This window comes from Schistocerca nitens, chromosome 12 (assembly GCF_023898315.1).
Source record: "Schistocerca nitens isolate TAMUIC-IGC-003100 chromosome 12, iqSchNite1.1, whole genome shotgun sequence".
Lineage (NCBI taxonomy): Eukaryota > Metazoa > Arthropoda > Insecta > Orthoptera > Acrididae > Schistocerca > Schistocerca nitens.
The window spans coordinates 37,354,383-37,373,128 of record NC_064625.1 but is presented as its reverse complement, the minus strand read 5'-3'; the positions used below and the strand labels follow the sequence as shown (position 1 = coordinate 37,373,128).

The following is an 18,746-nucleotide window of genomic DNA, read 5'->3' as shown; positions in this document are numbered from 1 at the left end:
TCACAGGAATGATACAAGATTTGGGATGGACATCGTTGCGACGGAATCTTCTCACGAAATTCCAATCACCAAGCCGGCCGGAGTGGCCGTGCGGTTCTAGGTGCTAGAGTCTGGAGCCGAGCGACCGCTACGGTCGCAGGTTCGAATCCTGCCTCGGGCATGGATGTGTGTGATGTCCTTAGGTTAGTTAGGTTTAATTAGTTCTAAGTTCTAGGCGACTGATGACCTCAGAAGTTAAGTCGCATAGTGCTCAGAGCCATTTGAACCGTTTGAACCAATCACCAACTTTCTGCTCCGAATGCGAAAATATGTTGTTGACACCGACTTACATAGGGAGGAACGATCACCAAGATAAAATAATGGGAATCAGAACTCGTACGGAAAGATATAGGTGTTCATTCTTCCCGCGCGCTATACGAGATTGGAATAATAGAGAATTGTGAAGGTGGTTCGATGAACCCTCTGCCAGGTACTTAAATATGATTTGCAGAGTATCCCTGTACGTATATGCAGATGTAGATGAATGGGCTAAGGGATTGGTATACTGTATATGCAGGCGAGAATATATTTCCGTTGCGTTAACACAGTTCACCGGGCCAGATATACCAGTGAGCAGAGACTCTAACTCCCATGTATAAAACGGTTTCAGACATCTAATTACCTTAAAAATGAGTTAACGTGTTAATATTTGACTTTAAACATGTGAACGAGAAAAAGTTTAGAAAAGGTTTGAATTTATGTTTTAACTTCGTTGCAAGTACTCTGACTGCCCTTATTACCGACACCGAATTAACATAGTCTGGATTATTTGCGCTCCGTTTTAAGCGAACGCTAGTTTTTCAGGCCTGTGTATCTTAAAGCCGTGTTTACACCTTTGTGTCTTGCAACTCACACGAAAATAGAGGCACGCATATAGGCGGATACCTCTTCCTCAACATGTGCGTGCTAGTGGATTCCATTCACACCTGTTGTTCACACTAGGCGCCTTTACTCCGTGTGGGGCAAGCTACAGTCGCACGGCGACTAGTCGTAACAATAATATTATCTTGGAACTCTTCCATTTGGCCCGTGTTTGCATAGAAAAACAGTAAATGACCTTGTGGGTGACATCGGAAGTTCACTGAGGCTTTTTTCGGATGATGCTGTGGTACATCGAGAGGTTGTAACAATGGAAAATTGTCCTGAAATGCAGGAGGATCTGCAGCGAATTGACGCATGGTGCAGGGAATGGCAATTGAATCTCAATGTAGACAAGTGTAATGTGCTGCGAATACATAGAAAGAAAGATCCTTTATCATTTAGCTACAATATAGCAGGTCAGCAAGTGGAAGCAGTTAATTCCATAAATTATCTGGGAGTATGCATTAGGAGTGATTTGAAATGGAATGATCACATAAAGTTGATCATCGGTAAAACGGATGCCAGACTGAGATTCATTGGAAGAATCCTATGACATGAAGTCCGAAAACAAAGGAAGTAGGTTACAGTACACTTGTTAGCCCACTGCTGGAATACTGCTCACCGGTGTGGGATTCATACCAGATAGGTTTGATAGAAAAGATAGAGAAGATTCAACGGAGAGCAGCGCGCTTCGTTACAGGATCATTTAGTAATCGCGAAAGCGTTACGGAGATGATAGATAAACTCCAGTGGAAGACTCTGCAGGAGAGACGCTCAGTAGCTCGGTACGGGCTTTTGTTGAAGTTTCGAGAACACACCTTCACCGAGGAGTCAAGCAGTATATTGCTCCCTCCTACGTATATCTCGCGAAGAGACCATGAGTATAAGATCAAAGAGATTAGAGCCCACACAGAGGCATACCGACAATCCTTCTTTCCAAGAACAATGCGAGACTGGAATAGAAGAGAGAACCGATAGAGGTACTCAAGGTACCCTCCGCCAAACACTGTAACGTGGCTTGCGGAGTATGGATGTAGATGCTGACGTAGATGTAATATCAGAAATGGAGTCCGCCTTGATGCGGAACACCTTGTTATTCGTTTATTTCTTTATTATCCCAAACTAGTTTCGGCGACTAATATCACCATCATCAGCGGGGATTTTTAATCTAAAACATGCAGAAAATGGTATGGTTGTACAAACACAGTAAAACATTATTACATTTTTACAAATCGTCTTTTGAAATATAGTTTTATATTGATACTTTCATACTACCTTATTTATTGTATGTTACAGCATGTTTCAAGCAATTATTGGCGCTGTTTGTGACATATTTTCTGCGGTCTTTTTTTTCTGTTGCCGTCTTTTTACTTAGCGAACATCATGTCATCTGCAACCATGTGAGCGGCTGTTAGTAAACAAACACTAAAATGTGAACTTCGTATGTCAGCAGTATATACTTGGGTTGTGGTAGTGATGTGGAAACCAGTTATTTTAGTATGTATTGAGCTGTTGCTTAGCTATTGGTGTACTCACGTTCGTTGGATGGTATGTGGTTGCTTTTTACACACAAAAACAAAACTTTTGCACTTTGTTTATGATCTGGAATATTACGCCATCTTGCTGTTCGCGCGTGTCACGAGAGGCGTATCGCATGTGGCGAGAAAGGCTATGAAAAACTGTAGCGCGAATTACGACGACTTCTGTTCATTATTTATGCCTCTGTGTGTGATGGGGAAGTGGTTCTTTTGCGTGTGTGTGCTTTCTGTTCTGTGTCCTTGGTCATTTCTCTCAGAGCGGTAAGAGTGTGTTGTTGCAGAGTGTTGTGTTTTCATTTATTACATTTTTCCCTTCGAGTATAGCCTTTTGTATGTGGTAGTTTTCTTCTATTGTTAGTTGTCGGTATAGACTGTTAGTGTTTCTCAGAATTCGTAGATCGTAAGGCGCACAGCTGTAAACGCACCCTTACAGTGATAACTTTGCAGGTACATTTAGTGACACACGCTGTAAAATGTGTTGCGGATTGAGTTAGAAGTAAAAAATTAAACGTCATGCCTGATGCGGCCGTTTTATTCCATGGACAGCGAAAGTCAAGTAAGCAATAAAGTTTTTCCTTTCATCATTTTGCGAGGGGTGTCAGCGAGAAATAGTTTCGTGAAGGTGTAAAATTACGCGAGAAATTTGTTGGGATTCACTAAGTGCCTCATTCTCAAATATTGGACAAATAAAGTCCGGGTATTTGTAGCAATCTGCCTGAAGACAAACACTCAGTTTCTCGTTATAATACTTGTATTGACCAAACGAAATACTTTTTTTAACCTTGTTTCACAAACTTTACTATTACTGTACGAACTAGGTTTTTGGTCGTAAGCCCGTTTCCTGGCACATAACTGATCTCCAAAGATGAGAAACAAGCAAAGCTACACATGACAACTTTTTAAACCTTAGATTCTTCACTAACACTGTTACAGAGTTCTGTTGACAATTCTGACCAAATTACATACGGATTTACAAAATTCATTAACCCTTTCAGACCCTCTGGCGACAATTATGTACATTAGCTTTTACTGTATCTTAGCTGCAACTGAAGAAGTATTTTTTCCCAACCTGAGGTACACATTTGTGAATGTTCAACCTTTTCATCTAGCGCGTCCAGGTCACTGTGCGCCACGTTTTATTGGATTGCATTTTATTTTCTGACCAGCGGGTCGCGGCTGTCTTGCCAGCGGACCTGCCATCTCTTTTAGGCAACACTCGGACGAATGTGGTTAAAGTTTTAAAGTTCTGTGCCCTATCAAATGTTTTTACAAAGATTTTAGGGAGAGGATTTTAATTTGCTCACTGTGTGACAAGCTCGCCCATATTTTATGTAAGTGGCCAGCCAATAACAATTTCCTGTGACATTCTTGTTGCTATGTTTCCCCTTTCCTTAGGTTTTACTTTCTTACGTAGCATTTTCTTTCCTTCTTTTCCTGCTTTCTTTGAGTGTGTGCTTTAGTTTTCTTAGGTCTGTCCACATTCGTTCCTTTTAATGTGTGTCAGGGCGCTGATGACCTCGATGTTGAGTGCCCATAAGCCCCAACACACCACCACCACCACCACATCATCTAGCGCAAGTGCTGCCAACTGTTGGGCATAACTATGAAAATATCAGCAAGTCATCGTAGCAGTTTGCACCAGAATACTCGGATGTGGTTGGTTCTCTCTGTTCCACTGTATAATTGAATATTGTTATTGTTATTTTGTATGGTAATTATTGGATGATCATTTAATTATTTATTACAATAGAGAATATTTCATAAAATGAAGCTAAGAGTAAAAAGTATGTTTTGAAAACGAGTACATATTTTTTTATAGATCTCGCATCTAAAATCATTAAAAAATCACCTAAGAGCATTACCACATAAACAAAAAATTTCCTTCCTCCAGAAAAAAATTTCAGGTCAGAAAGGGTTAGGTCAACATTTGCAATGAGTGTGACTAAACATACTTTCACGTAGAGTAATGCACATGAACGGAATTTTGTTATGTGAAAGAATGCACCAGACTTTTCCTTCTATTTAGGGGCTGCAATATTGTCTAGAAGGACTGAATATTTGAAATGAATTTTTTGATTCAGCAAGAAAAGTGAGGATACTCACATGTTTCTTAATTTGTAAAATCGCTGAGTGAGTTTTTCTCCCTTTCCCTCCATACATAGGATTTCTATATCTATGATGTATTTGTGCAGAGCTCGGCAAGGATGAATCTGGCTTCCTTAATCTCCAGCATCTGTGCTCTTGACTCAGTCTTATAAGTTCTACATTTCATGATCTCTGGTTGTTTATCTTTTTAACTGGAGAGACATATACCTACTGTCTATGGTATATAGATTTAGTGAGCAGAAATGGGCTTTTCAAACTGTTGCAGAAGATTGGATGCCCACCTAAACTACTGCAGATAATTGTCTCTTTCCATGAGAAAACACAAGCAACAATTTGCTTCAACGGTAAAACATCAGAAGCATTCCCTGTTAATAGCGGTGTGAAACAGGGGTGTGTGTTAGCTCCTACATTGTTTGGGATTTTCTTTTCCCTTCTGCTCAGATTTGCCTTTGAAGACTGTGAGGAGGGAGTGTATCTACATACGAGGTCTGATGGACATCTTTTCAACATTGCTCGCCTCAAGGCCAAGACCAAAGTAAATACAGTCGTTATCCGTGAGTTGTTATATGCGGACGATGCAGCTCTAGTAGCGAACACAGAAGATGAGCTGCAGTATATAATCAACAAATTATCAAATGCCTGTGAAAAGTTTGGTCTACTCATCAGCCTTCAAAAGACTAAGATCATGGCGCAGAGCACTACCAACCTTCCATCCATTAGCATTGATGGCAATCCTCTTCAGATAGTTGATGACTTTACCTACTTGGGATCCACAATATGTAGCAACTTGTCCATGGACACTGAACTTACTAACAGAATCGCAAAGGCATCATCTGTCATGGCTAGACTGAAAAACAGAGTATGGAACAACGGACTGCTTACCACAAAAACTAAATTAAAAGTCTACAACGCTTGTGTTATAAGCACCCTTCTCTATAGCTGTGAGACATGGACAACTCTTTCTAGGCATGAATCTCGACTCAACAGCTTCCATCTCCGCTGTCTCCGGAAGATCCTTCAGATCTCTTGGAGAGATAGAGTACCCAACACCGAAGTCTTTCATCGTGCAAGCACAACCAGCATCTTTGCACTCCTGAGTCATCGACGTCTAAGATGGTTGGGACATGTCAGGTGCATGGATCCTGAGCGGATACCGAAAGAGCTGCTGTACGGCGAACTTCAGGAAGGTGTGAGGCCAGTGGGACGACCGCATCATCGTTTCAAGGATGTCTGCAAGAGAGACCTGACCAAGACCAGAATCAATCCAAGCCGCTGGGAAAGCATTGCAGATGACCGTGTCGAGTAACTGTGCGCAACGGCGTCAAGCTCTCAGAGGACGAACGCACACAGGAACAAATCAGGAAGAGGACAAAGCGAAGAGACAGAGCGGCTTCTGTTCGAAGTCCCTCAAATTTCACATGTCCAAACTGCAGTAGGGACTGCCACTCTCGAGTGGGACTTTTTAGCCACAGCAGACGCCAAGCATGCTACACCATCATCCCTCAAGGATGGACGGATGCCATTTTTATGGTATATAGAACAGCACAGAGAAACTTTTTGCTTTTAAAATGTTGCTTTTTCTATTCACCTATAAACGGTAAACTGCAGCGATTCATTTTCGGTCTAAGTTGTTCACTGGGTACAGTAGGGATCTGGCTTCCTTCTTCAGTTTTTTATTGAGACTTTTGTCAATGGTGAAGTCAGATTCATTGTTTGTGGCTATTGTTTTTATTGTATTGAGATGAAAGGAGACAGTGGATCATCCATTCCTGTTAATAACTCTACTCCAATGTCTGTTAAGGCATAAAATGAAACAACAATTTTACTGTTACCAGTCGCCGTTTTATTTATTTCCACGACGCGTTTCAAAGGTTTAAACCTCCATCATCGGGTGGATTTACATTAGTTAGTACGACATTTGTGTGTGTGTTGTGTTACGATTTTTGGAGGAACTTGTGGCACTGCCTCCAGTGTTCGCTGTCGTAACATATCACATGTATACCGTCTGTGTTACGACAGCGAAAGGAACCTGTGCCCACTGGAGGCAGTGCCACAAGTTCCTCCAAAAATCGTAACACAACACACACACAAATGTCGTACTAACTAATGTAAATCCACCCGATGATGGAGGTTTAAACCTTTGAAACGCGTCGTGAAAATAAATAAAACGGTGACTGGTAACAGTAAAATTGTTGTTTCATTTCATGTCAGTAACAGTCACGGTAAAGCCTAACCTAAAATGTACGCATTTAAAGTTAAATATTTTAAGGCAAAGTTATTGCAAATGCTATCCTGACTAATTTTGTAAACATATTTAGTCATAGTTATTGTAAATGATGTCCTAATGAATTCTGTAAAACCATACGTAATTTTATCAAAATTGTCAAGAGGGATGACATTTACGGTTCAAGTCAAGAATCAATAGGTTTAAAAAGTTGACACGTTAATCTTTGCTTCTTTCTCATCTTTGTGCTCAGTTATGTATCAGAGTATGGGCTTATAACCCTAATCTCGGGGCACAAAGAGATAATGAAGTTTGTGAAAGAAGGCTTAAAAATTTCGTTTAGTTAACCCAATATACAATTGTCGATGCAAAGAAGTACTCCAAACCGACATTTCACGACAACTAATCAATAAAAAACGCACCACATGTTCTAATGAAAGCATGAAAGCCTTCTGACGATGAATTGTAATGATTCGAAACCAGTAACGGTACCTTTTGAATAAAGGAACTTGAAATAAATTTGTGGGTGGTTGCTGTCTCAACACCATCAAGATTTGTCTTCAAATAACAGCCACAGTCTCCAACCATGTTATCATATGACAAAATTGTACCGATATACAATGCTTCATCAATAACCCACAGCTGAATCAAAATGTACTCCTTGAGTTGTTGTGTTACACTTTTAACATAAGATTATACCTCTTAGTCGGTTATGGCTGCATTTTGCATTTTTTAAACTCCGTCAACAGTAATGCATAACACTGGAAATATAATTTTTGTCACTCCTGGATGCTCTTGGATAGGCAACCTGCAACTGGGCCTTGGTTGCAGACAGCTGGTTGCGTTAGTAATAGAGATAGGTGACAGTGTCTGTTAGTTGTTACTTGTGATTAATCACGTTGTTACAGTTACGGCGATTAGTAACAGCAGGAACGTTTTAAGGTTGATGGAGTGTTTAGATTAGATTAGATTTACTTTCATTCCAATTGATCCATAGTGAGGAGGTCCTCCAGGATGTAGAACATGTCATAAAAACAACAATACATGACAAATATTTACAACTGAAACAAATAAGCTAATGTACCATTCCACAGGTCCCAGGTGGAAGGATCTTCATTTTTTAATGCACACTATACGAAATAGTCATTTTACAAATACTAATGCACTGAATTTAAAATAAAGATTTCTTATTTATTTATAAGGTAATAAAGATGTAATACAACTACTATAATACTTATTTACAATGAACACATTGTTGTTGTTGTTGTGGTCTTCAGTCCTGAGACTGGTTTGATGCAGCTCTCCATGCTACTCTATCCTGTGCAAGCTCCTTCATCTCCCAGTACCTACTGCAACCTACATCCTTCTGAATCTGCTTGGTGTATTCATCTCTTGGTCTCCCTCTACGACTTTTACCCTCCACGCTGCCCTCCAATGCTAAATTTGTGATCCCTTGATGCCTCAAAACATGTCCTACCAACCGATCCCTTCTTCTAGTCAAGTTGTGCCAGAAACTTCTCTTCTCCCCAATCCTATTCAATACCTCCTCATTAGTTACGTGATCTACCCACCTTATCTTCAGCATTCTTCTGTAGCACCACATTACTGCACTGAAATGGTGCAGAAGTTAGATTGTACACACACACATATATTTACAATTAACACATTACTGGAATTGTGCAGAAGTTATATTGTACTTATATATATATATATATATATATATATATATATATATATATATATATATATAAATCGGGTGATGCTGAGGGGATTAGATTAGGAAATGAGACACTTAAAGTAGTAAAGGAGTAAAATAACTGATGATGGTCGAAGTAGAGGGGATATAAAATGTAGACTGGCAATGGCAAAGAAATCGTTTCTGAAGAAGAGAAATTTGTTAACGTCGAGTATAGATTTAAGTGTCAGGAAGTCGTTTCTGAAAGTATTTGTATGGAGTGTAGCCACGTATGGAAGTGAAACATGGACGATAATTAGTTTGGATAAGAAGAGAATAGAAGCTTTTGAAATGTGGTGCTACAGAAGAATGCTGAAGATTAGATGGGTAGATCACGTAACTAATGAGGAGGTATTGAATAGGATTGGGGAGAAAAGTTTGTGGCACAACTTGACTAGAAGAAGGGATCGGTTGGTAGGACATGTTTTGAGGCATCAAGGGCTCACAAATTTAGCATTGGAGGGCAGCGTGGAGGGTAAAAATCGTAGAGGGAGACCAAGAGATGAATACACTAAGCAGATTCAGAAGGATGTATGTTGCAGTAGGTACTGGGAGATGAAGAAGCTTGCACAGGATAGAGTAGCATGGAGAGCTGCATCAAACCAGTCCCAGGACTGAAGACCACAACAACAACAACATATATATGCCACCAATAAATCCTTTAGGCTCCCCTTAAACTGAATTTCATTGGTTGTTAAGCTTTTTATGGCTGCTGGCAAGTTATTGAAAATGTGAGTTCCTGAATAATGGGCACCTTTTTGTACAAGACTAAGTGACTTTAAATCCTTGTGAAGATTATTCTTATTTCTAGTCTTGATTCCATGAATTGAGCGGTTGGTTTGAAAAAGTGATATATTTTTAATGACAAATTTCATTAAGGAATAAATATATTAGGAAGCAGTAGTTAGTATCCCCAGTTCCGTAAACAGGCCTCTGCAGGATGTTCTTGAGTTCAAACCACATATAACTCTTACTGCACGTTTTTGTGCCCGGAAAACTTTAGCTTGGCTTGATGAATTACCCCAAAAAATCCCATATGACATTATGGAATGAAAGTAAGCAGAGTATTCCAGCTTTTTCATTTTTATATCCCCTATGACGGATACAATTCGCATCGCAAATAGAGATTTGTTAAGACGCTTCAGCAGTTCTGTGGTGTGCTCCTCCCAGTTGAATTTATTATCAAGCTGTAATCCCATGTGATTTAAGACTGTAATACATCACACATAAAGAAGACCACTTTCTGAAAAGTAATAGTCACAGAAATCACTGTTATCGGAAAATCCTCCCTAGAGAGCAGAATCGGGTTTCACGTAAAAGATGTTTTTGGAGACCGCGCTGTTTCGCAGTGGGGCACTATGTAGTGGGGACGAAAAGCAGAGCAGGAGACGGGCAGGCGGGCCCTTTGTCCGCTAACTGGACTCTAGACATCCGCCGCTAGCGGTCTGCCCAAGTGTGTTTTGTCCGTGGAATGCATGCCGCGGCCTTGGGGGGTGGGAGGGGGCGTCCACCTGGAATGTGGGGAGTCCGTTCCACGCGCAGTAAACACCGCCTTGCAGTGGGAAAGTGACCCACGGAACAGCACAACACACAGGACAAGTGGTCGAGAGAGGCCGGATCTCAACGAAATTCAGACAGCGGGAACTCGGTGTGGAAAGTACAGTCAAACTTTTCCACAGCGAGTCGACATACCGCGTCACACCCGTCTACAAGAAAGGTAGCAAAAGTGATATGCGCCTACACCTACATAGATACCCCGCAAGCCACCGTACGGTGCGTGGCAGAGGGTACCCTGTAGTCATTTCCCTTCCTGTTATACCCGCAAACAGGGGAAGGGGAAAACGACTATCTACCAGGTGTACCGGTATGAAATGAGCGTTAAGATACAAATGTGTCGATAGGGAACATTTGTTGTGAACGAGCCTCAATTTTTTTTGTTTGTTTGGCTTTTATGACATCTGTCAAAGATATTTAGTATACATCAAGTCATGGAACAAACATCATCATATGTTTTCATAGTGTTAACAATGTCGAATTTTGTACCAGAAAATGATGATTTGCGGAAAGCATTAATTTTTTTGTTTTCATTTGAAAAAAAGTGCTGCAGAGTCGCATTGAATGCTTGTTGAGGCATATGGTGATCATGCTCTATCAGAAGCAACACGCAAAAGATGGTTTCAACGGTTCAGAAATAATGATTTTAATGTAAGAAATGAAGAACGTGGAAGACCACCAAAAAAGTTCGAAGACGCCGAATTGCAAGCAATAATGGGTGGAGATGATACTTTGAGTCAGAAGCAAATGGCAGCAATGCTAAATGTTGCACAACAAACAATTTCTGACCGTTTGAAAGCTATGGGAAAGATTCAAAAGTGTGGAAAACGGGTGCCATATGAATTTAATGAAAGACAGATGGAAAACCGAAAAACCATTTTTCAAATTTTGCTTCAAAGACGTGAAAGAAAATCAATTTTGCATCGAATTGTTACTGGCGATGAAAAATAGATTTATTTTAAGAGTCCTAAACGGGAAAAATCATGGGTTAATCCGGGACAACCATCAACATCGACTGCAAAACCAGATCGATTCGGCAAGAAGACAATGCTCTGTGTTTGGTGGGATCAGAAAGGTGTGGTGTGTCATGAGCTTCTAAAACCCAGTGAAACTGTGAATACTAATCTCTACTGACAACAAATAGTCAATTTGAACTATGCATTGGTCGAAAAAAGACCAAAATGGGCCAGAAGACATGGCAAAGTAATTTTTTACATAACAATGCACCTGCACACAAAGCAAAACTGGTTCTGGATACAATCAAAACACTTGGCTTGGAGCTGCTACCCCACCCGCCGTATTCACCAGACTTGGCGCCTTCTGACTACCATTTGTTTTCATCAATGGGACACGCATTGGCTGAGGAACACTTCGATTCCTACGAAGAAGTCGAAAATGGGGTATATGATTGGTTTGCTTCAAAACACGAACATTTCTATTGGCGTGGTGTCCACAGATTGCCAGAAAGGTGGTCAAAATGTATAGAAAGCAATGGTCAGTACTTTGAATAAAATGTTTTTACTTTTCAATTCAAAATTACTGTTTCATTTTCACAAAAGAACGCCTATTTCATACCGGTACACATGGTACATGCCTCTGTAGGAGCCCTAATTTCTCGCACCTTATCTTCATGGTCCTCACGCGAAATGTATTTCGGCGGCAGTAGTATCGATCTGCGGTCAGCGTCAAATTCGCAATAGTTTCTCGCTAAAAAAAAAGCTTTGTCTTTCCTCCATTTGAGTTCACAAAGCTTGTCCGTAGTACCTGGGTGCTGATCGAACCTACAGGTAACAAATCTAGCACCACGCCAATGAATTGCATCGATGTCTTCTTTTAATCCGATCTGCTGGGCATCCCAAACACTCTAACAGTACTCAAGAATCGGTCACAATAGTGTCCTTTAGAGATAAGCCTCACTTTCCTAAAATTCTCCCAATAAAACGAAGTCTTCCCTACTACCAACACGACATGGTCATTCAAGTTTAAATGCGAGCATTTTTAGGTTAGGCTTTACCGTGACTGTTACTGACATTAAATGAAACAACAAGTTCACTGTTACCAGTCACTGTTACCAGTCACCAGTCAACGGTGACTGGTAACAGTGAACTTGTTGTTTCATTTAATGGTCATTCCATTTCATATCGCGATGTTAGGAAGAATTCCACTAACAACTGGTAAAATTGCTGTTTATTGAAAGAGAACCGGTTTCACGGCCTACAGCCGCATCATCAGGTGCAGCCTAGAAAGTAAAAAGCAAAATAGTGTGCCACCACATTTTGTTCATATTAAAATTAATAAAGGAATGTATAAATATACTCACAACATTAAAATATCACACCCATACCTATGGTTTCTAGTCAAAAGTTACTGTTCGGTGAATATTGTCAATACTGTGGCGAGCGAAAGATAACGAAGACGATGCACCTGATGATGCGGCTTTAGGCCGCGAAACCGGTCGTGTTTTAACAAACAACAATTTTACCAGCTGTTAGCGAAATTCTTCCCAACATCATACCTTTCAACAGCTGCGGATGCGTAGAATATAAAATAGTTTGCCATTTCATATCGGTTTGCAACGTTACCTCCAGGTATTTAAACGACGTGACCGTACCAAGCAGCAGACAACTAATGCTGTATCCGAACATTACGAGTTTGTTTTTCCTACTCATCCGCATAACTTACATTTTCCTACATTTAGAGCCTAGCTGTCATTCGTTACACCAACTAGAAATTTTGTCTAAGTTGTCTTGTATCCTCCTGCAGCCACTCAACTTCGACATCTTCCCGTACATCACTGCATCATCAGCAAACAGCTGCAGACTGGTGCCCACATTGTCCGTCAGATCATTTATGTATATAGAACAACAGCGGTCATATCCCAATTCCCTGGGACACTCCTGATGATACCGTTGCCTCTGATGAACACTCGCCGTCGAGGACAACGTCAACTACCGTACAATGTCCTTCACAGAAATTTGTCGAAGGACGTTGGGACATATTTTGAGCTCAAACATAATCAAGCATTCAAATAACTTCCGGGAATTCAGCCGGATTCCAAACAGAGTTTAAACTCTGTTTGGAATCCGGCTCTCTCCCTTGTCAAAAAACAGAGGAACAGAGTCAATGCTGCCTCACCTGCGAATTCATAGTCTCACTATCGATAGCTCTGACTTTGGTCATCTTTGGTGGCACTAGTGTTCAGTGTGTGTGTGTGTTATCTTTCCTGCTTCTGTCGGAGAACCGAGGTATTAAATTTGCATGTACGCCGCCTGTCCGTTGCAGTTTGCCTTGAAAATGGCGGGGTGTTCTCCCGCCGAAATATCGGCGGTTGCTGAAAGTGTTACCTGGCTGAATTCCCGGAAGTTATTTGAAAGTTGTATACGCCAGGAGAAACTCGGGTCTCACATAATCAAGCATCTCTAACAGAATGACTAGATTAGATTCAGTTTTCGTTCGATAGACCTAAAAAATAAGATGATTCTCGTGGGTGTGGAACATGTCAGAAAGTATAACATAAAAAAATAAAACATTTGAATATAATACTTACTACCCTGACCATTTGTCAGGAGATAGTCGAAAATAAGTTAATACAGTGCAGTAAACTGGGACAGCTAAACTTTACAGAATTAACACACTGTCAGAATGAAACACTGTTATGCACTATTAATAAAGTTATCATACACAGAATACCTAATCTTGACTGTTGTGACCAAGTGTTGTTAAAACTTAATTCTAACAAACATTTTTACTTAAGCTGACTTGACAGTCTCTGATACGATATTCATCTATGGAGTAGAAGGAGTTGCCTATCAAAAAGTCTCTGTTTAAACCGTGCTTTGTCTGAAACCAACTTTTTAATGGCTGCTGGCAATTGATTAAAAATGTATGATCCTGAATATTGGACCCCTTTTTGGACCAAAGTAAGTGATTTTAGGCCTTTATGTAAATTCTTCTTATTCCTAGTATTGATACTGTATACTGAACTATTGGTTGGAAATAGAGATGTATTACTTGCAACAAATTTCATTAAGGAATAAATATACTGAGAAGCAGTGGTTAGAATACGAAGTTCCTTGAACAGGTTTCTATAAGACGTTCTTGATGTACACCACAAATGATTCTTATCACACGCTTTTGCACAGTAAAAACTTTTGCTCGGTTTGATGAGTTGCCCTAGAATATGATCCCATGCGACATAATAGAATGAAAGTAAGCAAAGTATGTAAGTTTTTTTATATTTGTATCTCCTACATCTGATATCATTCTCACGGCAAATAGAGACTTGTTTAGGCGCTTAAGCAATTCTTTCCAACTGAATTTATTATCGAGTTGTAATCCCAGAAATTTAACACTGTCAACCTCTTCGATCTGCATGTCTTCATACGTTATACTCATGCTGGAAGGCAATCCCTTACAGATTGTGAACAGCATATAGTGGGTATTCTCAAAGTATAATGACAAAGAATTAGCTTTAAACCACTTATTAATGTCAGTGAAAATTGGATTAGCAGCTATTTCTAAATCTGTACTTGACTTGCTACTTATTTCAATGTTTGCATCATCTACAAACAAAGCACACTTAGCATCTGGTAATGTAACAGATGAGAGGTCATTAATATACACAAGAAAAAGCAATGGACCCAAAATGCAAAATGGAACCTTGAGGAACACCACATGTAATTAATTGCCAGTCAGATGGAGACTGACTGCTTACTATGTCCATGTCAACCACAACATATTCCGCGAACGTCGATCTTGAGATAAATTCGCACTCCCCTCACGTGACATCCCGAAAGCTGTGTATCAAGGCAGACATGTAGATGCAAGACATCTGGATTTCGAAAGGCCAGTGGACTCAGTGCCATGTTTACGCTTATTATCGAAAGCAAGTTCGTATGGGGTATCACCCGGAATCTGAGATTGGATTGAGGATTTTTTGGTAGAGAGGATGTAGCATCTTATCTTGGTTGGGGAGTAACCGACAGATGTAGAAGTAACTTCGGGTCTGCCCCAGGGAAATGTGCTGGGACCCCTGCTGTTCATGTAATACATTAACGACCCTGCAGTCAATAGTAAGGTAAGGCTTTTTGTAGAAGCTGCAGTTACCAGTAATGAAGTACTACCTGACGAAAGATCCACAAATATTCAGACGGATCTTGGTGAGCTTTCAAACTGGTGTAAAGATAGACAACTCGCGTTAAACGTTCAAAAGGTTCAAATGGCTCTGAGCACTATGGGACTTAACATCTGAGGTCATCAGTCCCCTAGAACTTAGAACTACTTAAACCTAACTAACCTAAGGACATCACACACATCCATGCCCGCGGCAGGATTCGATCCTGCGACCGTAGCGTTCGCGCGGGTCCAGACTGAAGATCCTAGAACCGCTCGATCACAGCGGCCGGCTGTAAGTGATCACTCTAGGAATAAACTACAGCCCAGTATATTTGAAAAGTGGCGCCCCACAGCTCGTAAATATTTGAAAAAAAGTCGTGATTCTCCACCATGAGATTCCAATAAAAATTTCTGTATTATACAAACAGTTCCGTTCCGCAGGCCATAATGAGGTATCGTAAAATATTCACAACAGTCTACAAGGCGATATAAAACCAAAGGCGTCAAATAATATAAAAATAAACTTGATTCATCGCTTTTGTCGAAGTGAGACAGTTGCATCTTAGAATACTTTTCAGGAATTTCAGTTCTAGCCAGCCGCGCAATAGAAGTTTAATATATTTTCTTATTCTATTTTAAAATGGTAGCATTCGCATTACGTGCGCTGCAGCCTTTTCCTGAAACTACAAATATTACTCTGGAGCGTTGAGGTTCATCCAAATATGAAAAACTGTTCCAAGGTTCAGCATGGTCATCTCCGACAAACAAATATTCTATTTAAAAGTCTTGTAGTCTAGAAAAGATTGACAGTACTGTATTTAACAGTTTATGTGTCACATTATTACACTACCGCACACCATTAATTAGTAAGTGAAATCATACTGAGAAGTAGTATTAAGAAAAACGAGTTCCAAGCTAGTAATAATTTGAAACGAAAGCTATTGGCACCTAACACAAATTTCCATTTTGAAGACGGTGAAAACTGTTAAGAAGTTTAAGAAACTGAGTATCACATGTTCCATGACAAAAGATCTCCTCCTATTTCACCGACGAAGCATAACTTCACCGTCCACACGTTATACAAATAGTATATATACGATTTTACGCGCCATTAAATTCTGTAACTGAAGAATTAACAATATCTTTCAAATAGATTTAATCTTTTTCTCGCTATATAAAAGGCAGTGTGCTAACTTACTGAGTGACTGGCTATACAATGTAAATTTTCACGAATGGTACCGACAGCACTTAAAACTTCCGGGCTCTTAGACCGTGGTCGACGTATAAAACTTTCTCCTAACGTTTCCTCTCAGACTGCTGGAAAGATCTTCAGAGGCAAAATAGCTAACTGCTAAGACGGTTGCGGAGCGTTGGTGTCGATGTGGATAGTTAAACTACATCTACCTCTACACAGATACTCCGCAAGCCACGGCATGGTGTGTGGCGGAGGGTACCCTGTACCACTACTACTCATTTCCTTTCCTGTTCCACTTGCGAATAGTGAAGAGGGAAAAACGACTGCCTTTGTGTCTCCGTATCTGCCCTAATTTCTCGTATCTTATATTCTTGGCGGCAGTAGAGTCGTTCGGCTGTCATCTTCAAATGCTAATTTTTCTCAGCTTTGTTTCTACAAAAGAACTTCGTCTTCCCTCCATGGATTCCCATTTGAGTTCCCGAAACATCTACATAACTGTTACATGTTGTAGGAACCTACTGGTAATAAATCTGGCAGCCTGCCACTGAATTGTTTCGATGCTTTCCTTCAATCCAACAACCTCAAAAATTAATCTGTTATTCAGTACAACGTTAAGGATGGTGCAAAACCCATTAGGGACCAAGCATTAATAATAACAAAAATTCTTTTGAAAATAATATTTGATCTAATTGTACACTAATATAGACATAAACATACAAAAAAGAAACACACAGTGTAAGTAGGCTGTTTAGGTTTTTATATTGGTAACGCCACGTAGCGCTCTGTATGAAAATCACTGGCTGTGCTGTATGCAGTCTGTGGCTGGTTTGCATTGTTGTTGGCTATTGTAGTGTTGGGCTGTTGGCTGTTAACAGCGCGTAGCGTTGCGCAGTTGGAGGTGAGCCGCCAGCAGTGGTAGATGTGGGGAAGTGAGATGGCGGATTTTTGAGAATGGATAATCTAGAGGTGTGTCCATCAGAAACAGTACATTTGTAAGAATGGATGTCATGAACTGCTATATATATTATGACTATTGAGGTAAATACATTGTTTGTTCTCTATTAAAATCTTTCATTACACAGTCAAGATCATACGTCCCCTTAGAAAAATTATACATGACTGTGCTTAAACTGACACAATATTTTTTAGCGCTACGCAATCTGACTTTCAAGACTCCCTACAAAAGAATGGCCCTGACTAACATTAACCTATACCTTTCACAAATCACTTACCTCACAAAAATCTTCGTTACTCGAACTACTGCAATACAGCGAGCGCCACTACTGCCAGCTAAATAAAAGATTCAAACTACGGAAGGCACTAACTACTGATAGGCATAGTTAGCAAATGAAAGATTTTGATAGAGAACGAACAATGTATTTACCTTAATAGTGTTCAAAAGCAATAATATATATAGCAGTTCATGACATCCATTCTTACAAATGTACTGTTTCTGATGGACACACCTCCAGATTATCCATTCTCAAAAATCCGCCATCTCACTCCCCACATCCACCACTGCTGGCGGCTCACCTCCAACTGCGCAACGCTACGCGCTGTTAACAGACAACAGCCCAACACTACAATAGCCAACAACAATGTAAACCAGCCACAGACTGCACACAGCACAGCCAGTGATTTTCATACAGAGCGCTACGTGGCGTTACCAATACAAAAACCTAAACAGCCTACTTACAACAGGTCCTAATTAAAGTACAGCAAAATGTTGCGTTTCCGCAAATTTGCAACTATAAGGAGTCTTATTCCGTTATCTTGTAAAATGTTTGACAAGTGTTTGAATGGATACATACATTATATTTTTTGCATTTGTAAATTGTTGTACTTTTACACACTCTGCATCTTCTTCTTGCTTTGTTTTTCTTCTCTATTATTATGTGGCCTACATCAGCATTTTTCTTTCGGAAGAGAGCATTTGGAGGGACGCCCATAAGTGCATTTTCCTGTTTCCTGAGAGGTTGGAGTTTCTCTGTTTCCTTCATTCTCGGCTGCAGTAGCTTCTGATTTCAGAAGGGTCATGTATAAGTATGATGGAAATTCAAGTTGTGACATATTTTCTTCATTTGCAAGACTGTATATTTTCCGTGAATTCACAATTACACTGTATGTGACGTTGGTGAAGAGAGGCCACCACCATTTCTTGCCTCTTATTCGAATTCCGTAATTGGAAATAGCATTATCGTGTAAATCAACGCCATCCATATGTTGATTGTACTGAGCTGTTACCCTGGGTTGGAGCAGAGAAATACTTCTCTTTCCTTTCCGACTGCATCTTTTTGCATTCGCTAAAGGTTGGATGGTGCCGTTGTTGGTAACTACTGTCGCAGCGGAATTGCCATTCCGCTTTGCTATCATGATTTC

The 18,746-nt window shown here is 40.2% G+C and overlaps 1 protein-coding gene across 1 annotated transcript in view; it reads right to left on the bottom strand.

Annotated features, from left to right (window-relative positions):
• The window catches only part of LOC126214890 (uncharacterized), a 49,246-nt gene extending 30,879 nt beyond the window's left edge, over window positions 1–18,367 (bottom strand). The window contains exon 1 of the mRNA XM_049941534.1: window positions 18,272–18,367. Coding sequence (XP_049797491.1) covers window positions 18,272–18,367 — 96 coding nt within the window. The remainder of the gene's footprint in view (window positions 1–18,271) is intronic.
• Between the last annotated feature and the right edge of the window lie 379 nt (window positions 18,368–18,746).